The sequence below is a fragment of the Garra rufa genome, chromosome 25, assembly GCF_049309525.1.
Source record: "Garra rufa chromosome 25, GarRuf1.0, whole genome shotgun sequence".
Taxonomy (NCBI): domain Eukaryota; kingdom Metazoa; phylum Chordata; class Actinopteri; order Cypriniformes; family Cyprinidae; genus Garra; species Garra rufa.
This window is the reverse complement of record NC_133385.1, coordinates 23,680,685-23,703,462: the sequence shown is the minus strand read 5'-3', so window position 1 is coordinate 23,703,462 and position 22,778 is coordinate 23,680,685. Positions and strand designations below refer to the sequence as shown.

General features: G+C 32.5%; 1 protein-coding gene across 1 annotated transcript; it reads left to right on the top strand.

The window, feature by feature from the left end:
* Positions 1-4,079: 4,079 nt before the first annotated feature.
* On the top strand, positions 4,080-22,490 carry LOC141301556 (CCR4-NOT transcription complex subunit 2-like). The gene is made up of 15 exons (XM_073831753.1): positions 4,080-4,119; positions 5,160-5,279; positions 9,276-9,348; positions 9,467-9,614; positions 9,693-9,872; positions 13,330-13,406; positions 13,528-13,653; positions 13,828-13,952; positions 14,134-14,254; positions 17,168-17,324; positions 17,410-17,471; positions 17,564-17,613; positions 17,696-17,796; positions 17,906-18,050; positions 22,287-22,490. The coding sequence occupies exons 2-15, from the start codon at positions 5,172-5,174 to the stop codon at positions 22,371-22,373; spliced, it is 1,560 nt and encodes a 519-aa protein (XP_073687854.1). The 5' UTR covers positions 4,080-4,119; positions 5,160-5,171; the 3' UTR covers positions 22,374-22,490.
* The last annotated feature ends 288 nt before the right edge of the window (positions 22,491-22,778 follow it).

The window sequence follows — 22,778 nt, the reverse complement described above, 5'->3', positions numbered from 1 at the left end:
TCAATGTAAGAAATAAAGCACACAGCAATGAAAGCATGAGACTGTAAGCCATCAGAGTTCCAAAATAGACACACACACACACACACACACACACACACACACACACACACACACACACACACACACAGGGAAATATGAGATTGGTGAGACTGTAACAGAGGAATGTGAGACTATGAATCAAATAAAAGGGAGACATTGGATCCAAAATCCAAAAGTCACACACCATGTCACACACACACACACACACACACACACACACACACACACACACACACACACACACGGAAAAAAGATTTCAAAACAAGCATCATTTGCTCAAAGTGCTATATGGAGAGACACTCTGTTGTGATTTGTCACAACCTGATCTGTAATCACAATTAGTATGTAAATAATATGTAATTATAGTTAGAATGATATTTAAAACAAACTTTTTTCCCTCTATTTTTTTATTTACTATTTGACAATTGTTATACTTTTCTGTTATTTTAGATTTATGTTCATAATTGCTGTTGCCTTTTGAATAAGAGTTACTGTTCATTGAATATGTAAAAAAAGAATGCACATAAAATGTAAATAGGGTTAGGATGATATTTAAAATATTTTTATTTCTCTATTTTCCATTTAATGTTTGATAATTATACTTTTGCTGTTATTTTGTTGCCCATGCTGTTGCTGTTCATAATTCCTGTGCTAAATAAGAGTTATTGTTTATTGAATTTTACAAAAAATTATTTAAATCAAAATGTTCATTATAAAAAGGTTACAAAATAACAAAAAATGGTATGACTGAAAGAACGGCATTTTTATTCAGTTAGAATTAAAACAATGGGTAACAAAATGCTTTCCATTGTTTCTCTTTCTAATGCAATGTTCTGGTTTGACTGTATTATAAAGTAAAACTGGCACTTCAAATTACCAGTTAAACCAATCAAACAAACAAAAAACTTGGCAAATAATAAAAAAATAGTCTTTGATAATCTAATTTAATATAATAAAATCCACAACCTGAAAAGGCATTGGCAAATATGTGCAAAAACAACTAGAATTCACAAATCCTTCTATAGAGAGCATTACATCCATCTAGTGGTTAAAATAGGATATTGCCTGGTAATTATGCTCACTACGCCACCAGATGGCACAAATCCGACTTCAAAAAATTATTTTCTATAGGCCAGGTATCTACTTTAAACTAAAATACAGCATTAATTAAAAAAGAATAAAAATTATATATATTAAAAAAAATTCTATTATATTCAATGGCAAAAAATAGATCATAATTGTAGCATAAATATTAATTATTATCATAAAATTCTGTCAAAACACGACAGAAAAAAAGAAAAAATATTATTGAACAAAAATACATTTGATTGATTTTACTGAAAAAAAGGAAATAATGATTTCAGGGCTCCGGTCACTTTTGACCGTGAGGGCCCTGAGTGTGACTGGTCGGGGAAGAACCCCAGAGGGTTAATAAATGCTGCTTTTTTTAATAGGTTCACTACTAAAATAAGCCCAAAATTGTTTTATGAGCATTTTACATTTAAGATATGATTTTTCTCCCTATCAAAAATTAATGTTGCTTCTTCATCCAAAAGTAGTAAATCACTTCTATGAGTAAAAGCAACACTGGATGCTACTGCACTCCCAGCCATCCTTCTCATAAATCAAGGCTTAGCTATTTAGTGGTCTATCGAAGGTCTCCAGTGATTTAGACTATGACTGAGAGCCCTCAAGTGCTGTCTGAAAGGCCTGAGTACCACTTCACACTAGAGGAAACAGACAGAAAGCGAAAAATGGGATCAAGTCAGTTAAAGCGATTATGGCTAAATGTGATTTAAAATGTAAACTTTCAATATAAACCTCAGAGGACTATTCAACCACTTCTTTCACTCATATGCAACTATTACAGAAGGTTCAAGTGCTCACTGATCCTCCAGAAGGAAAAACGATGCATTAAGAGCAGGGGGTGTAAACTTTTGAACAGAATGAAGGTGTGTACATTTTTCTTATTTTGCCTAAATATCAGCTCTTTGAAGCTACAAAAGATACTTATATGTATCCCAGAAGACAAAATAAGTTAAATTTACCCTGATATTCAAGGCTCCTTCTGGAGCATCAGTAAGTGTTTGAACCATCTGTAATAGTTGGATATGAGTCCCTCAGTTGTCCTCAGCAATTAAAAGATGGATCTCATTAAATTAAATCATGCAGTCATTGTTGGAAAGGGTTCAAATACACAAAACTGCTGAAAAACCAAAGAATTTGTGGGACCTGAAGGATTTTTCTGACGAACAGCGGGCAGTTTAACTGTTCAGGACACAGGGACTCATGAACAACTATCACTAAACCAAAAAACACAGCTGTGGATCATTCAGGTAACAACACAGTATTAAGAATCAAGCATATGAAAACTTTTGAACAGGGTCATTTTTATAAATTCAACTGCTATTTTCTCGTGTCGACTATGCAAATGTCTTTTATGTGAAATATCTTATTCAGGTTAGTACTTAATTAAAAAAATAACATGCATTTTGTATGATCACTCTTATTTTGCTAAAATAAGTAACGTTTTGCAGATTCTGCAAGGTAATCTCAACTGTCTATATACATAAAAAAATTATGCAGCAATCATTAGACATTTTGTAATTCTTATACTAATATGAGATTTTTCACCTGTGCTTGGCTGCAGATGTGAAATGTATATGTACAATCAATAACTTGATACTCATGAAATAAAGTTTAGATGCTGAGAGGGATTGCGTTTACATCCAAATAATAATTAATCCACACAGAAAGGAACCAAAACTTCAAAATGTAGCTATGAACATCTTAACGTTTTCTGGATTTGGGCAGATTTATGGAATAGAATATATTTGCGATGCTTTTACTCTGTGTTTTTGCAAACAATAGATATAGTTCACTCCAGATTTGTATGCTGTTACATGTAAGCAATCTGTACAAAAGATTCTTAAGTTAAATAGGATTATAATGCATTTTGACCATATTTTCAGCTGCTAAAGAAGATCAGCATGAAATGCTACTAGCATCTATGCTACATAGCAAGCTAGTTGCCTTGGATTCATGAGTAAAATAAGATCTTAGGTTAACATTATTTGAAGGAAAACCTTTAAAAAGGATGCAAGATCACTTTGTCTGGCACTATTTTGTGATAATCACTGGCTAAATATGTTATTGGTTATTTATTCAAGTCGCAGCCGAGTGTGACATGAAACAGGTCTGAGAGACTTATCAGCGAAAGGTTTTACAACTCTTTTACAACTCAATCTTAAAAACCTTTGGTTTCAAAAAGCTAAAATGTGTTTGTAAATAACCAGTCGAACAATACATTGTATTGGTCAAAATGATAGATTTTTCTTTATTGCCAAAAATAATTAGGATATTAAGTAAAGATCATGTTCCATGAAGACATTTAGTAAATTTACTATCGTAAATATATGAAAACTTAATTTTTGATTAGTAATTTGCATTGCTAAAAACTTTATTTGACAACTTTAAAGGCGATTCTCTCAATATTTAGAATTTTTCGCACCCTCAGATTCTAGATTTACTGCCAAATATTGTCCTAACAAGCCATACATCAATAGAAAGCTTATTTGTTCAGCTTAGCTTTCAGATGATGTATAAATCTTAATTTACCTTTATGACTGGTTTTGTGCTCCAGGGTCACAAATTATGAATTTTTAATCAATGCGTTACCTGCATTCGGCTGCAGATGTTAAAATATACATATGAAATATTCAAAAAGATTATAAGATATTCTAAGCAGGGTTTGTTAAATGGCAAATTGCAAAGTATTAGTATAAAATATCATAATTGCAAAATATAAACTAAAATAAAATGAAACTGTGTGCCACTGATGTTCTTGTATAAAAAGAGTGACTACAGTATAACTGTTTAATCCCATTATAACCAATAAAAATCTCACAAGTGTCCTGTAGCGTGTCTAATATCCAGCAGTCTGTGTCCAGCACAATTTTCAGTCTAATATGAAATAAACTGAAGTTCAAGGGGTCAGAGGGTAAAGGCTATTCCCCCAGAATTCTCGCCTGTAGGATACACAGCCATCTTGGATCTGCGAGGAGAGGGTAAATTAATGCGGTTAGTCAATTCCTTTTTCACCAAAAAATACATTGCACACCAGGGTTTGCATCGCATATACAGGGCCAAATGAACATTTGCAGCTTTATGCGCATATCCAAGCAGATATTTAGTAGCTGAATGAATGCAGCGACACGTTTGCACGGCTTTACTGGTTTCTGTTTTTGTTCGAGGCCAGAGTTAGCCGACTAGCGCTGAGCGCTAACAAAAACAGACAGCCGAACCACAGGCCTAAACCATTTAAACAGATAGATACACGTATTATGCATGTCTGGACACCTGTTATACAACTAAAGCATCACGACTAATGCAGTTTGAATAGTTCAAGGTGTTTTGGTTTGCATTCAAATCTTTATTTATACAGAAAATGTGTTATTAGTAGTTAGCAGCTAAACAGCTAACGAGAAAGCTAACTAGCTTATATAAATGAGAACATTTCGCGACATGCCATTATTTATTTGAGTTATTTCGTCCTGTTATTATGTTCGTAATATCTTAACGTATAGGAATCCGTTTTAAAATGACTAATAACGTTGCGGTATATGGAAATGTGAGTATGTTGAAGTACCTGGCTAGTAATTGATGCTTTTCATGGATTTAGCTGGTGAATTAAGCTGTTTTTGTGTGAGTTGTCAGGTGTCAGTTTTCAAAGTGATGTTTATTTGTTTTCCAACCACACGGTAAATATCTGCTTTGTTTTGAATGGATGAATAAATTATTTATTTAACATCGTACCGCCATAGCAGAATTAACGTTACATGTTCCTATAGCAGAATTACATTCAAGTTTCATCTTGCACGTTGCAGTTGTAAGATTAAGTATTAAGTGTAAATTGGCTTGACAAAGTAGCTGGTGTCTTTTTATAATGCACTTCAAATCAACATATAGGCTTGGGTCTTGTTCTGCAGTGGTAATTCATTATTTATTACAAGTTCTCAGTAGTTCTGTATTGAAGAACTAGATGTGTGGAAAGCTAATCTGGTGTGATTTTGGTTCAGGAGTTGAATATCTTGGTTTTAACTGTCGTCTCTTTTCTGTAGGTGACAAACGGAATGTTCAGTTCAAGAAAGAAGTTTGGGGAGGGGGTCGAAAGTGACTACCCTGATGAGAGCATGTACTATGGCCAGCCGTCAATGTTCCCGCATCGATCGGAGAAAGACGTAAGTTCATACTGGTTCGTTCATGATGGTTATGTTTGTTGTTGAATCCTTTTGTTGAGTGGAAAGCAATATGAAATTATTATTGGCTTAAAATGATATATCTCACTTGCGCTGTCAACATCTTCACCGACCTGACCAACAAAAAACATACTGTAAACAGATACACTACCAGTCAAAAGTTTTTGAACAGTAAGATTTGTAATGTTGTTTTTTTTAATGTAAGAAGTCTCTTTTGCTCACCAAGCCTGCATTTATTTGATCCAAAGTACATATTGAAATATTTTTACTCTTTAAATTAACTTTTCTATTTGAATACATACATGAGCAAAGCTAAATTTTCAGCATCATGACTCCAGTCTTTAGTGTCACATAATCCTTCAGAAATCATTCTAACATGCTGATTTGCTGTTTAAGAAACTTTTTTTATTATTATCACCAATATTCAGCAGTTGAGTACTTTTTTTTAGAATTCTTTGATGAATAGATAGATCCAAAGATCAGCTTTTATCTAAAATTAAAATGCTTTCGTAATATATGCGATAGCATTCACAAGTATTTTGGAAATAAATACATTATAGAAATGAATAATATTGTTGAGCAAGGATGCTTTAAGTTGATCAAAAGTGATGATAAAGACCATTATAATGTTACAAAAGATTTCCATTTCAGATAAATGCTGTTCTTCTGAACTTTCTATTCATCGAAATCTGAACAAAGTCTACCTACTTGCTGTTTTCAGCATAATAATAATAACAATAAATGTTCTTTGAGCAGCAAATCTGATTATTAAAATTATTTCTGAAGGGTCATGTGACTGGAGTGATGATGCTAAAAATTCAGCTTTGAAATCACAGGAATAAATTACATTTTTCAAATAGAAAACAGTTATTTAAATAGTAAAAATATTTCAAAATATTACTGCTTTTGCTGTGTTTTGGATCAAATAAATGCAACCTTGATGAGCAGAAGAGACTTCTTTAAAAACATAAAAAAAACTTACTGTTCAAAAACTTTTGAATGGTAGTGTATATATTAAAAATATATATTTTTAAATACATTTTAACACATTTGTCTTGCTGTTATATACTTTATTGATTTAATAATCTAACCCCCGGTTTCATAGACACGGCTTAAACCTAATCCCAGACTAAAATGCATGTCTGGGCTGTTTTAACTAAAAGAAACTTGCACTGACTGATCTTAAAATATGTTAGTTTCATTGTTGCGTATCAAGATGCACTCCAGTAGTGTTTTTATCTAAGGCATGTTTCTAAAAGCTACTTATATGTCCTAATTGAACTATGGCCTATACCTGTCTTAACCTAAGACCTGTCTGGGAAACCGGACCTAAGTGACTCAAGTAATCTATACATTCATAAATATATATGATGCAAAACATTACTGATTGATTGCATTACTGAGACTAATTTTAAAGCATGTTTATGAGTTCAGCACACATATACGCCAACATAGTCGTCATTTTGAAGTTGGGAACATGTCAAAGAATCATGGTGGCAACAAATTATGACATGAATGTTGATGGTACAGATTGGTGCAGATGGCATTTTGTCGACTGAAAACACTACACTTAAACCATTTTATGAGGAAAATTAAACTTCAGGTTGTGATGAACTGCATTTCCTGTCATGCTAAATGGCAGCGTTACACTGATAAAGACGCAGATGAAGCAAATGCACATCTAATGCGTCATTTGTTCTTCATGGTGTTGCATTAGCTCAAAAAAGCATCTTTAGTCAGTAAGTGAAACAGAGAGAGAGAGAAATATACACTACTGTTTAAAATAAATAATTTTCATTCACCAAGAAAATTAAATTGATCCAAACTGTCAGTAAAGAAATGTATAATGTTAAAAACGACAAAAAAATGCTGTTCTTTTAAACTTTCTATTCATGAAATAGTCCTGAAAAAAATCATATCACAGTTTCCACAAAAATATTAAGCAGCACAGTTGTTTTCAAGATTGATGATAAGTTCTTGTGCAGCAAATCGGAAAAATTAGAATGATTTCTGAAAGATCATGTGACACTGAAGACTGGAGTAATGATACTGAAAATTATTTTTTTTAATCTAATAAATGTTTGGTGAGCATAAACAAAAACATGAAAAATTCTAATGTACACTGCCACTCGAAATTTTGGGATCAGTAAGACTTGTAATGTTTTTTTAAAGAAGTCTGTTCTCATCAAGACTGCATTTATTTGATCAAAAATGCAGGAAAAAAACAATAGTACTGCAAAATGTTATTACAAATTATTATAAAATAATGGTTTCTATTTTAATATAAATTTAAAAAAAAGTTTTCCTGTCATGCAAAGCTGAATTTTAGTCAGCCATTACTCCGGTCTTCAGTGTCACATGATCCTTCAGAATTAATTTAAAATGCTGGTTTATTATTAGACTTATCAATGTTGGCAACAGTTGTGCAACCAGAATTTTTTTTTGAACCTGTGATACTTTTTTTCAGGATTCTTTGATGAATAAAAAGTTAAAAAGAACAGCATTTATTCAAAATATAATTCTTTTCTAACAATATAAGTCTTTGCAATCACCTTTTCTTATCAATTTAACACATCATTGCTGAATAAAATTAATAATTTCTTTCAAAAAAAAAGAAAGAACAAAAATTTACTGACCCCAAACTTTTGAACAGTAGTGTATATTCTTTGAAAGTATTTCTATTTTAAGTAAATGCTGTTCTTTTTAACTTTTTATTCATTAAAGAATCCTGAAAAAAGTATTACGGGTTCCACAAAAATATTAAGCAATACAACAGTTTCCAGCACTGATTAGGGTTGTGCCGATAGACGATAGTATCGTGTATCGACGATAGTCAGAGATATCGCCTGTTGCTGATGCCTTTGACGATAGGAAGACGATTATTATCGTTATCCGTCAAAAAGGCACCTAACTTTAGCGATGCAGTGCGTAGAGTCGGTTCTAGGATGCCTCAGAAACTTGCCGCGGTATAAACACAAGCATAGAGTAGATAGTGCCGCAGATGTGTGCAGTGAAAATGGGTAAGACATTTATTCATCATACAGTCTACATAGATTAAGTTTAGACTTAAGTGTAGACAGTCATTAGGATAACAGAGGTAGTAAAATGTGGTTTAGGCTGAAATAAATACGATATATCAGAATCTGTCTGTATATAGTAAACATAAACATTCACCTCAGTAACATCTGTATGCGTTAACTAGAATTACGATGCGATAAAATGGCGCTAAACATACGCACGTGAATTACACGCACATCGCTTCTCCACACTCAATATGAACTGAACTACAACATGAACTGATGACAAAAAACATACAATAAAGCGGTAGCATTATCGCAATATGACGGGTAAAGAAAGATACATTCATTTACATTCACGCACGCACATTTACCGCTCCCTGAAGATAGCAGAGAATGAAACCGAAAGTAAACTTGAACAGAACTACCGTCAGCGCTCTGTACACGCACAACTGTGTCACAAGTCACATGCACTACCCTTACAAAACGAATAAGGAATTTATTACATATTGACACATTTACATATTATTAAGTAAATTAGCACGATAGTATCGTGTATCGGCGATCTCAGAGGCTGACGATAGGACGATATGAGCACTGATAATAAATCAGCGTATTAGAATGATTTCTGAAGGATCATGTGACACTAAATGCTAGAGTAATGATGCTGAAAAATACAGCTTTGAGTGCAGAAATAAATTTGATTTTTAATTTGTATTAATATAGAAAACCGTTATTGTACATCGTAATAATTTCTGTATTTCTGATCAAATAAACACAGCCTTGATGAGCATTAGAAATAGAAACTTATTTAAAATGCATTAAAAATCTTACTGATCCCAATCTTTTGACTGGCAGTGTATATGAAAATATAAAAATGTTTCTAATTTCTCTGTCTAATTTGTTGATACATTATGTTAAAAGCATGCAAGTTCAACTTCTAAATTCTCTTGGTTTTCAGATGCTGCCATCTCCCTCGCCGTCGTCGTCAGGTCAATTGTCACAGCTTGGTGCGAGTTTGTATGGTCCGCAAAGTGAGTACAAGTCCTCAGTTCAGCTTAGAGTACTTAAAAGTCGTTGTGCTGCTAATAAAAACACAATGTACTCTGATTCTGAGCACTGGTTGATCAATGCTTCTGTCTTGTTTCGTAGGTGCACTAGGTTTCTCATTAAGGGGCATGAGCAACAACAACCCTCAACTGAACCGAAGTTTAACACAAGGCACTCAGTTACCGAGCCATAGCACCCCAACGACAGGCGTCCCGACAATGTCCCTCCACACACCACCTTCGCCGAACAGGTACGCCATCTCCTCTGCGTGATTTATGTTGATTGATGATCCGCTGTGCTAAATTTCGGCCTTGTTGATGTTCTGCAGGGGCATCCTGCCTATGAACACCAGGAACTTGATGAGTTCGCAGGTGGGGCAGGGCATGGGCATGAGTGGCAGGACCAACAGCATGGGCAGCTCTGGCCTGGGCAGCCCAAACCGCAGCTCTCCCAGCATTATCTGCATGCCCAAGCAGCAGCCAGCACGCCAGCCATTCACCATCAACAGGTAAGACTGGCCAAATGAGAGAGAAAGAGAGAGTGTAAACACAAATACATAATACATAACAAGGCTGTTATTTTAACATTAGTATGTTTTTTTTTTTAATTAGTTTTTTTTAAATGCTATCACAGAAGTACCGGCGCCAGTAGAGTTGAAATGTTGCTTTTAATGGTTTGGGAATGAAGCTAACTATAAATTGACTTCTGAAGACAGTTTTTGTAGTGTTTAGTAGTTTTGTCTTTGTTTATAGAGTTTTGTTTATGGCACTGCTCAACGTTAAGGATGACGTTTGGGCTAGTAGTTTTTTTTAATTACACAACAAAAATCTAATATCATTACATATAAATATATAGATATCATTTTGTTTGCATTTCTGATTATAAGTTTATACTTTTATATATATATATATATATATATATATATAGTAATTACTGAAAATTGTGTTATTGTAACTATGTAAGAGCCTTAAAAACTGAGAAAAATAAATAAATAAATTTCTGGAAAATAATGGAATATATTACTGATTGGTTTGTATATTCAACTCATTCTTACTGATACAACCAAGACCAATACAAGTAATTTAGCAATTTTTGCAAGTATATGCATTTTGCAAGTATTTGTTATTAAAAAATCAAATGCTTTGTTTACAGTTTGCAAGGCGTAAAAATGAATATGTGATCAAAATACATTTGACACCACCCCCAAACTTTTGAACAGTAGTGTAAGATTTTAAATATTTTTGAAAGAAGTCTCTTTTGCTCACCAAAGCTGCATTTATCTGAATAACTGTTTTTATATTTGAATATATTTATACAGTTATTGTATCTATATACACTAACAGTCAAAAGTTCTTGAAGAGTAAGATTTTTAATGTTTTTTTTAAAGAAGTCTCTTCTGCTCGCCAAGCCTGCATTTTTTTGATCCCAAGTACAGCAAAACAGTAAAACTGAAATATTTTTACAATTTAAAATAACTTTTTTTTTTTTTTAATATATTTTACAATGTAATTTATTCCTGTGATTTCAAAGCTGAATTTTTAGCATCATTACCCCAGTCTTCAGTGTCACATGATTCTTCAGAAATTATTCTAATATTCTGATTTGCTGCTCAAAAACGTTTATTATTACTATGTTGAAAACAGCTGAGTAGAATTTTTTCAGGTTTCTTTGATGAATAGAAAGTTCAGAAGAACAGCATTTGTCTGAAATAAATTATTTTGTAACATAAATGTCTTTATCATCACAGTTTGATCAAAGTATCCCTGCTAAATAAAAGTTTGAATTTCTATAATTTCTTTCCAAAGATATTTTTTTAAATATACTGACTCCAAGCTTTTGACTGGTATAGTGTTTAATGTTACAAAAGCTTTTTATTTCAGATAAATTCTGATCTTTGGATCTTTCTATTCATCAAAGAAGCCTAAAAAAGGTACTCAATTGTTTTAAATATTGATAAAAATAATAATAATAAATGTTTCTTGAACAGCAAATCAGCATATTAGAATGGTTTCTGAAGGATCATGTGACACTGAAGACAGAGTAATGATGCTGAAAATGTAGCTTTAATCAAATAAATAAATTACATTTTAAGATTTTAAAATAAAAAACAATTTTTTTCAAATAGTCAAATTTCAAAATGTTTCAAAGTTTTGCTGTACTTTTGATCAAGTTAATTGCAGGCTTGGTGAGCACTTTTGACTGGTAGTGTACCAGTGAGTTCCAAAGTTTGCATACCTGTAACCTAAGAAGTATTTAAGATATCTCAATTTGATTTTAGATGTTAGTTCTTAATAAACTTTTCTTTTGAAATCTTCATTTTCAAGGCCCTATATCATTCAGTTCCAGAGATCTGGTGATCTCAATGCAGCTCCATATTCACCTGAATCTCAGGTGAAAATGGTTATGGTAAAAGGTGAAAATAAAATGGTAAAAATATAGTTGAAGTCAAAAGTTTACATACACCTTTCAGAATCTGCAAAATGTTAATTATTTTACCAAAATAAGAGGGATCGTACAAAATGCATGTTATTTTTTTATTTAGTGCTGACCTGAATAAGATATTTCACATAAAAGATGTTTACATATTATACACAAAAGAAAATAATAATTAAATGTATAAAAATTACCCTGTTCAAAAGTTTACATACGCTTGATTCTTAATACTGTGTTGTTACTTGAATGATCCACAGCTGTGTTTTTTTGTTTAGTGATAGTTGTTCATGAGTCCCTTGTTTGTCCTGAACAGTTAAACTGCCCGCAGTTCAGGTCCCACAAATTCTTTGTTTTTTTCAGCATTTTTGTGCATTTGAACCCTGCTTAACAATGACTGTATGATTTTGAGATCCATCTTTTCACACTGAGGACAACTGAGGGACTGATGTAACTTATATGCTTGGAAAAACGATGCATTAAGAGACAGGGGAGAAAACTTTTAGGTTTTTTAAATTAAACTTATTTTGTTTTTTTGGGAAACATGTAAGTATCTTCTGTAGCTTCTGAATGGCAGTACTATATTAAAAAAAAAAAGATATTTAGGCAGTATTCACTTCTCGACTCTTAATGCATTGTTATTCCTTCTGGAGCATCAGTGAGCACTTGAACCTTCTGTAATAGTTGCATGTGTGTGAATAGTTGTCCTCAGTGTGAATAGATGGATCTCAAAATCATACAGTCGTTGTAAGGGATTCAAATACACAAAAATGCTGAAAAACCTAAGAATTTGTAAGACCTGAAGGATTTTTCTAAAGAACAGTGGGCATTAATTGTTCAGGGCAAACAAGGGACTAATGAACAACTATCACTAAATATAAAAAAACAGCTGTGGATCATTCAGGTAACAACACAGTATTAAGAACCAAGTGTATGTAAATTTTGAACAAGGTCATTTTTATAAATTCAACTATTTTCTCCTGTGGACTAAATGTGAACACCTTTTAAGTAAAAAATCTTATTCAGGTTAGTAAATTAAAAAAATAACATGCATTTTGTATGATCCCTTTTATTTTGGTAAAACAATTTAACATTTTGCAGATTCTGCAAGGAGTATTTAAACTTCTGACTTCAACAGTACATCAGTGAGATTTAATATTTTGGCATTCATCACTATACACATTTATCTTTTTTCAGAAAACATTGATTAAATCAAAAATTTGAGCCTGGGAAGTTTCTGAAATTTGGTTGCTTTCACACTGAATGACCCTACAGTTTAAAAAGATAAAAGGCTTTTTAAAACATCATTATGGTTGGTATGCACACTGGAAGCTTGTTCGAATCTCCTGTCATCAATACATTTCTCCTCTGTTTATTGCTAAAGTTAAAAATGATGTTAAAAAGTGGCTTCTCACAATCTTAAATACATATCATGTATTTTAATTAACTTTCACCTTAGGCCAAGATAAGGCCAATCAAGACTGATTAAGACTGACCTTAACAAAAGGGTCAAATCCTCATGTGTGTCGTTGTAGTATGTCAGGATTTGGAATGGGCCGGAGCCAGGGGTTTGGCATGAACTCCTTATCCAATAACATCTTCAACGGGACAGGTGAGTGCTGTACGAAGCGTGCTTCGTGATGATATACCACGACAGGAGCTGAGACGCTTAAATTGTGCTCTGGAAAGAGAAATAGCCAATTCTCATGTTGTTCTTTCTGCTGTTGTGACAGACGGGAGTGAAAATGTGACAGGAATAGACCTCTCAGAATTCCCAGCACTTGCAGACAGAAGTCGGAGGGAGGGAAACGGCAACCCAACACCGTTGCATAATCCGCTGGCTGGAAGGGCACCCTATGGTACGAGTTCATTTTACACCGTTGCATTACTGAGCTGAAACCGAAGCCCTCGTAGTCTTTATGACTAAGCACGCTTCTCCTTTAATGGATGATGTGTTGTGAATGCCTGACAAGGTCAGTGGTTTTGTTTTTATTTCCTCACAATAACCTTTGTCAAAATGTATCTCTCCATAGTTGGAATGGTCACAAAGCCATCGAACGAACAGTCGCAGGACTTTTCCATTCACAACGAAGACTTCCCAGCCCTGCCCGGGCCCAACTACAAGGACCCGACGTTGAGCACGGATGAAAGCAAATCAGTCAGTATTGCCTGAATTTGATCTTTCATAAGCATCAGGGAGAGATTGCATTAATAACATGTGATATTGTTTTGCAGGATGGGTAAGGATGCTGGCTATAGAAATTTAAGCGATGCCGTCCAGTGCTGTGACCATTGCTGGAGCTTTTAACTCATTGTTGTGGCCTCTGCTGTCTCCACAGAGCTTGAACTCTTCAGGAAAGGGCAGCTCGAGTGCAGATGGACCCAAGTTTCCCGGCGACAAGACATCATCAGCACAGAATAACAACCAGCAAAAGAAGGGGATCCAGGTGTTGCCTGATGGTGAGGCTGTCTGGGAACATGCAGCACTGTATTTCAAACTGTCCTCAACTCTGAAAACATGACTGCTGAATAAAACAAAACGTGCGGAAATATTTTAATCAAAAATCTATTCCAGAAGATTTCAATGCAACAATCAGGGTTCCCATTTTATAATGATAATAGTTCTAACCCCATGAGAAGTAATCAAAATCATTCACATAATAAAATCATAATTAAAAGAATTATGTTTTTATAATAAGTAAAAAATATTTTTTTAATTTTTAATATAAAATAAATGGTTAATGTTGATAAATGTTGATAATTTATAAAATGAAAAGCAAAGGCAAAAAGTACTAAAAAAAGTACCAAAAATAACTAAATACACACTTTTATTATTTAAAAATAATTATTAGGCAAGTTGATATTCTGGTCATGTTTGTTTTCCAAGCACATTTTACCAATTCTAAACTACATTAATCTTAACTACTATTGATTTTGTATTTAATAATTTAAAAGTGATATAGTTGTCCATGAAGGCTGGAAGTGAAAATTGTCTTATTTCAGGTGTGCATAATTATTAGACATGTTTTCTTTTACAGATAAAATATATTTTCAGACTAAAATAGAATAGAATTTGCAAAGTTAAGGCATGACCATTGGCCAGCGAAATGCTTGTTGGGTCAGCATGGTCAAAAAAAAAAACAGATGGAGAAGAAAAGACGCATGTAATTGCAAAATAAATCAGAATTAAGTTGAAGAATTAAGTGCGAAACCATCAGGAACCATTTAGTTTCCAGCGCCACCATTTTCCAGAACTGCTATCTACCTGGAGTCTCCAGAAGTACAATGTGTCAAGTCCTCAGACAGTTTGTTTTGGTAAAAATCCAAAAAACCCTCACTTAAGAATAACATGCTGTAGTGTTGTGAAATACATTTTATATGCTTTATAGACAGATAAGTTGAGAGGGACTTTTGAGGGACCAGCATCACATCCTCTTTTACCACTGTTTGAAGAATTTATCTTCCAGGATCTGACAGTAAGTTTTGGGAGTTTATTTTTAGTTTCCTATCCTTAAAAAGTCTGTCTTGCAGAGATGGACTAAAAATAAAATCCCAAAACTTACTGTCAGATTCTGCAAGATAAATTCTTCAAACAGTGGTACAAGAGGATGTGATACTGGTCCTTCAAAAGTCACTCTCAACTTATCTGTCTATAAAGCTTATAAAGTCTTAATGTATTTCACAACACTACAGCATGTTATTCTTATTAAGTGAGGGTCACTCTGAGAACCTGACACATTGCACTTCTGGAGACTCCACATAGGTTGGTGGTGCTGGAGACTAAATGGTTCCTGATGGTTTCACACCTAATAATCTTCACCTTATTTAGTAATATTTTTGCAGTTAATGTCTTTTTTTTTTTTTTTTTGACAATGCTGACCCAATGAGCATTTCGCTGTCCAATGGTAATGCCTTAACTTTGCAAATTCTGTTATTGCATTTGTATTGCATTCTTCTCTTTTGCTTGTAATAATTTTTACTTTCAGTCTGAGTTCAATCTCTTTTTTGCCTTTTTCATCTGTAAAAGAAAACATGCCTAATAATTATGCATACCTGAATATAAGAAGTTTTTCACTTCCAGCCTTTGTGGACAATTACACAAAGGCTGGAAGTGATTTAATATTTAGAGGGGTTTTTTTTTTTTTTGTAGTTAAAGTTTTAGGAATTTCGTTGTTTGGTTATGTCATTTTTCAGTTTTTTGTTTTAGATCTAAAAATATAAAAAAAAGAATATGTATGTATGTATGTATGTATGTATGTATGTATGTATGTATGTATATATATATATATATATATATATATATTTTTTTTTTTTATATATATATATATTTTATATATATATAAAATCATTTGTTAACATAAGAGTTTAAAAGATAAAATGAAAAGTAAAAAAAGTTATTTAAAAAATGACTATATAAATTTGAATATATAATAATTTTATTTCAGATGTTAATAAATTTTGAAATGAAATGTAAAGACAAGTATCAAAAAAAATCAACACGCTTTTATTACTTAAAAAAAAAATATATATATATATATATAAGCCTGTAATATAACTATGTGTAGCTATGTTTAGAGTAAAAAATATAATTACAGTAGATTTCTGAATATTTAATCTGACTAGAAACTCTTATTTTTGTTTTATATATAAAATTATACAAATAAAAAAAATCTATATATAAAACAAAAATAACAATGTTTCTAGCCAGATTAAATGTGTATATATACATTTTAATATAAAATAATTTAAATTGAAATGTTTATAAATTTTAAAATGAAGACAAAAGTATTTATTAACAAAATATAACTCAATACACACTTTTGTTATTTAAAAATAATTGTGTGTGTATATAGGCCTATGATATATGATTGTGTAGCTATGTTTGGAGTAATTAAAATGTAATTACACCAGAATTAAAAATATTCCGACTAGAAACAGGGTTTTTTTGTATTATTGGGATATTATATTTTTTATATATATTTTTACTTTTTTTTTTTTTTTAACTATTTTTTGTTTATTTTGTATTCTGGTTAAAGTTTTAGGAATTTTGTTGTTTGTGTTTGTCATTTTTATTAGCTGTCTATATAGCTTTAGTTCATTATTATTTAAATTTTGGCTATCTTACTACATCATGATAAAATGAAACTTGAAAATGAGAAAGGTTGCATTTTATATATATCTTTTTTCCAGTTAGTTTATTTCAAGAAACAATTGTTTTATGCTTTTAGTTAACCTTGACAAGAAATTGCTCTTTGTACCAAAAATGTAAAAGTCTGCATCTGCTGAAAAATGTATGGAAATGGGTCAAAGATGTGGTAACCCTGTCTATTGGACACTTTCAATCAAACTTGACATTTTTCTCATCTTGTATAGGCAAGGTAACAAACATTCCCTCAGGAATGGTGACGGATCAGTTTGGGATGATTGGACTCCTGACATTCATCCGGGCAGCTGAGACGGACCCTGGCATGGTTCACCTGGCTTTAGGAAGCGACCTAACAACGCTAGGACTCAACCTCAACTCTCCGGAGTAAGACGCCTTTTTTGTGCCAAGTATTGATTTTTTTGTTAGCGTTCTCTTTTTGTACACACACTCATTCTATTTTGGTTTGTAGGAATCTGTATCCTAAGTTTGCATCTCCCTGGGCTTCAGCTCCATGTCGACCACAAGACATTGGTAAAAGTTTAATTTTAATTTAATCTGTAGAGATAACCAATTAATTGTGGCTTTTCAGTAATAAATGCATTTGTTTTGGGGATTTTTTTTAGACTTCCATGTTCCCTCAGAGTACTTAACCAACATTCACATAAGGGACAAGGTGAGGTGATGAACACTGCAGTAGAAACGCATTGAAATTGTTATATGTGGATCATGCTAACCTCATAATGTGCTCTATACAGCTGGCTGCAATAAAACTGGGAAGATATGGTGAAGACCTGCTGTTTTACCTCTACTACATGAACGGAGGAGACCTCTTACAACTTCTCGCTGCCGTTGAGCTGTACGTCTTGCTGATTTCGTCATTCTAGGACTCCTTGTCCTGAATTTTGCTGGAAACCAATTTGAGGTAGAAGTCGAGAGGTTAAGTTGAACGTTTTGTTTTATTGTAGTTTCAACCGGGACTGGAGGTACCATAAAGAGGAAAGGGTTTGGATCACAAGAGCACCTGGCATGGAGCCCACGCTAAAGACCAACACCTACGAGAGAGGAACATACTACTTCTTTGATTGTCATAACTGGAGGAAGGTCGCTAAGGTAAAATGAGCACATGAGCGTTTAAACCTAACACCTGGTTTGTTTAAACGAACCAATGCCAGTGGTTGATTTAGAGCAAGATGGTTGATTTAATGCTTAATTAAACTTAATACAATATATTTACATTTATTTATGTAGCAGTTGTTTTTTATCCAAAGCAACTGACAATTGAGGTACAAATGATTCATCATAGTGAGGGAAGTTCTCGTAATACATAGTTTCAGACATTGTTCAGTTTTCGTACAAACTAAAGTGTGTGGAAAAGCTATGTTTTTTTTTATTTTAGGGTGCAGTCAAATGTTGCTAAAAGAGAGCTGTTGCTTAAATTGTCAGGGACTCAATTTTTATAGCAAACAACAAACACAAATCTGTCTCAAAACATTATTAGTAAAATATACGTTTTTGAAAATACTACAATATAGTATTTTATAATAGCATACAGCATAAAAACTGTCTCAAAACTTAGTGAAACATTAATTTTTGAAAATATTAAAATATAGTTTTAGATTTGTTACAGTAATTGTAAACAACGTAAACAAAATTTAAGATTTTACTAATTTTGTCTGTTATTTTCCATCACTATTAAAAAAGTTTTATTTTCAAACAATTATGTTTTACTAATTAAAAGTTCTGAGACAGATTTTGTGTATATTGTTTGCAACTATTCTAAAAAATTAATATTTTTAAAAAAATGTACATTATACTAAATAGGTTTTTAAACAGATTTTGTGTATGTTGTTTGCTATTATTATAAGAAATACATATTTTAATTTTTCCAAAAATGTATGTTTTAATTAAGTGTTGAGACCAATTTTGTGCAAGTAGTTTGCTATCATTTTAAAAAATATTTTAATATTTTCAAAAAAAAAATGTATTTTACCAATTAAGTTTTGAGACAGATTTTGTGTATGTTTGCCATTCTAAAAAAAAAACCTATATTTTAATATTTTTAAAAAATTAGGTTTTGAGACAGATTTTGTATAGGTTGTTTGTTTTTACTGCTATTTAAAAAATACTGTATTTTATATTTTTTTTAAATAATATTTTACTAATTAGGTTTTGAGACAGATTTTGTGCATGTTATTCTTCATCATTATTTAAAAAAAATTATATTATAAAAAAAATATTTTACTAAATTTTGAGACAGATTTTATGTCGTTTGCAATTATTATAAATAAAAAAAATATTATAAAGACAGATTTTGTGTATGTTATTTGCTATTATTATTTAGAAAGTACTTATTTTGGTAACACTTTACAATAAGGTTCATTAGTTAACATTAGTTAACCACATTAGTTAACATGAACTAATAATGAACTGCACTTATACAGCATTTATTAATCTTTGTTAATGTTAATTTCAATATTTACTAATACATTACTAAAATCTTGTTAACATTAGTTAATGCAGCGTGAACTAACATGAACAAACAATGAACAACTGTATTTCCGTTAACTAACGTTAATGAAGATTAGTAAATACAGTAACTAATGTATTGCTCATGGTTAGTTCATGTTAGTTAATACATTAACTAATGTTTAACTAATGAACCTTATTGTAAAGTGTTACCCTTATTTTAATATTTTAAAAGTATATTTTACTAAATAAGTTGAGACAGATTTTGTCTGTTTACAATTATTATTAAAAAAATACTTTATTTTTTTTAAAAATGTATATTTTACTAATTGGATTTTGAAACAGATGTTGTGTATGTTGTTTGCTATTATTATAAAAATATATTTTTTAAAATATTTTCAAAAATTAAGATTTTACTAATTAAGTTTGAGAGTATGTTGTTTGCTATTATAAAAAATACTATAATTTAATATTTTCAAAAAATAAGATTTGACTAATTTTGTGTTGTTTTCCATCATTATTAAAAAAAATGTAATATTTTCAAAAAATTATGTTTTACTAATTAAAGTTTTGAGACCGATTTCGTGTATCTTAAAAATGTACATTTCACCAATTAGGTTTTGAGACAGATTTCTTGTTGTTTTCAGTTATTTAAAAAAATATATATATATATTTTGATATTTTCAAAAATTAATATTGTACTAATTAAGTTGCATACACAAAATCTGTTGTAAAACCTAATTAGTAAAATATATATATTTGAAAATATTAAAATATAGCATTTTTATTAAAAAAAAGATTATACAAAGTTTAAATGTAAAATGTTATAATATTTTTTTAAATATTATTAGTATTTATTATTAGAATTTAGACTTTTTTGGAGATTATCATTAGAATTATGTATTAGGCTTTAGAATGTTATTATACATATGTTGCACATTGTAATGCCTCTGGATGGCTACGTGTATAAAAGTACCCTATTTGTTCTTATCTGAATGCGTTTCCAACAAAAAAAATCTGGTCAAGTGCAATGTGAAAATTGCCTAAAAAATTGCTCAATATTTATTAGAAAATATGTGAAAACCGAAAACGTGCACCTTGAAGAATTTAGTTAACCAATTGACCCTTCGCAAAGACCCCCCTCCGTTTCTGTTTCTACATCTGACAAGCCATAGCGCTCTCACGCCACACATCATGCTCTCATGCAGTGAAAAAAACAAGTAGTCAACATTTGAATTGGATCCAAACCAAAATTGTCCTAAAACCAAAACAATACCCGTTCTTGTCTTAGGACAACTTTAACTTTTTTTGATCCACTTCAAATGTATACTACTATACATCGCGGAGCAAAGAGGAAACGTACAACGTGCTGACAGACAAGACAGAGCAGGTTAATTTTGGTGTGAAACAAAGTGTCAGCTTTCAAATTTAGTCTTTTTTTCAATTCAAATCTCACGTAAACCGATCATCTCTTCTTCTTACTAGTTATAGCACAAAATAAACATGAATGAACATCAAAAGGTACCTTGTTTCAACCGCAGAAAGATGTCAATACTAGGGATGCACCGAAATGAAAATTCTTGGCCGAAACCAAGGCTGAAAACCGAAACACCGAAAGAATTATGCCAATTATTAGTACCATTGCATTTATGGCTATGACTGTGTACTAATCTTACTAACATCAAGGCATTGCAATTGCATAAATTAATATCAGTTTCAAAAAATAAATCAATTATATTAATTTAAACAATTATTATCAAGTATTATATTACTTTAGTAGCATATACATATATTTTACTGCCTTTGTTTAATTGTTTAAATTTTTACAACCCATTATGATGTGGATCCATCAGTCCACATTTACAACTCTGTGTTTCTCTTCCAGCAGGAGGCGCTGTCAGATTGGTAGTACACAAAGCATCACAACAAATGAAATGTGCAGCGCTCATATTTATTCAATGGATAGACTTTTGAAGTTTCATCGCAATTCTTGTCTTTCAGTCCCCACATTTAAGACCACCTGAAATCATAATTAAGACTTTCTTAACCCCTAATAACACTGCAGTCATCAATGAAAATTAAGAGCTTTATTACAAGAACCAACTTTCAAAAACAAACCTTACACATGTTTCTTTTTATTTCTTTCCCACCATGTTCGGGGCACAAGAAAAATATTAGGGGACTAAATTAATAACAGCATATGAAGTGTGATCGTCTCTCATTGTCTTTCACTTTAACATATTGCGCAGTTTTCACGTTGCTTGTGTGATATCCATTGGCTCACCTCCATGGTTTAAAACACAAATATTTATAAACATATATAGAAAAGACATATCTTTAAAATATTGCGATGTAACGCCATTGTTTTTCACTCACTGAAAGCTACATCTGTCTCGATCTCTGCTCTAATTACTGCACGCACGACTGCAGACACACCCCCTCTTGAAATTTCGGCATTACATGTTTTGCAAATCGCTATCCGTGGGTCTTTCTCAGATATACTGAAATACGTCCACGCCGCAGAAGTGTTGCTTCAGACAAGCACGTGCAGGCTGCGGTTTCTGTTTGCGTCAACATACTGTTTCGGCCGAAAACCGAAAATGCACTTTTGGGCCATTTTCGGCCGGAATTTTTCGGTGGCTGAATATTCGGTGCATCCCTAGTCAATACACTATTTTTCAAGTTCATGTCCACCAACGTTAATTGGCTACTCTCCTGTCTGATTGTATGATTGGTCAGATCACCTGTCAATCAAACTCCCTGCAAAGCATCAGTCACGCTTATCCATTGAGGCTGATAATGTAAACATTCAAGTGAAGTATATGTTGTGTGTGTATATATAAGTGAACGTCACCTCTGTGCTTTTCTCTCACCTCTCAGGAGTTTCACCTGGAATACGACAAGCTAGAGGAGCGGCCTCACGTGCCAACCACCTTCAATTACAATCCGGCCCAGCAGGCCTTCTGAAGCTGAGTGCGTCAGCGCCCCTGAGCTCTAAGAGCCATCGGCAACAGACAGCCAGCCGACCTGCCTGACCACAACGAAAAACCTGGTTTTATTCCTCAACTGTCTGGACTAGGACTGCGGGAGGGGGAGGGGGGTGGCAGGGGTCTCCACCTTGAGAACTGGGGGGGGGGGGGGGGGGGGGCCCTGCCTTACAAATTATGTGCTGCCCGAACACAAAACTTCTATATATTTTCATTCTGTTTTTAAATTCCCCTCTTACGTTTTTTTTTGTTTTTGTTTTTTTCTCTCCCTCCATTTCATTTCGAGCAGGGTCAATGTTTTGTTTACTCCTCTGATGGAAAGCCCCTTTTGGTGTTTGCCTGGAGTCTTTGAAGTTGCAGTACAGCACACAAACACATCCATTGG

What these genes read in the sequence shown, in the direction of transcription:
- LOC141301556 (XM_073831753.1), top strand. Translation starts at nt 5,172, where the DNA reads ATGTTCAGTTCAAGAAAGAAGTTTGGGGAGGGGGTCGAAAGTGACTAC. An exon ending in GCACGGATGAAAGCAAATCA is followed by an intron (nt 13,953 to 14,133) that starts GTCAGTATTGCC and finishes CTGTCTCCACAG; the next exon opens with AGCTTGAACTCTTCAGGAAA. An exon ending in GATCCAGGTGTTGCCTGATG is followed by an intron (nt 14,255 to 17,167) that starts GTGAGGCTGTCT and finishes CATCTTGTATAG; the next exon opens with GCAAGGTAACAAACATTCCC.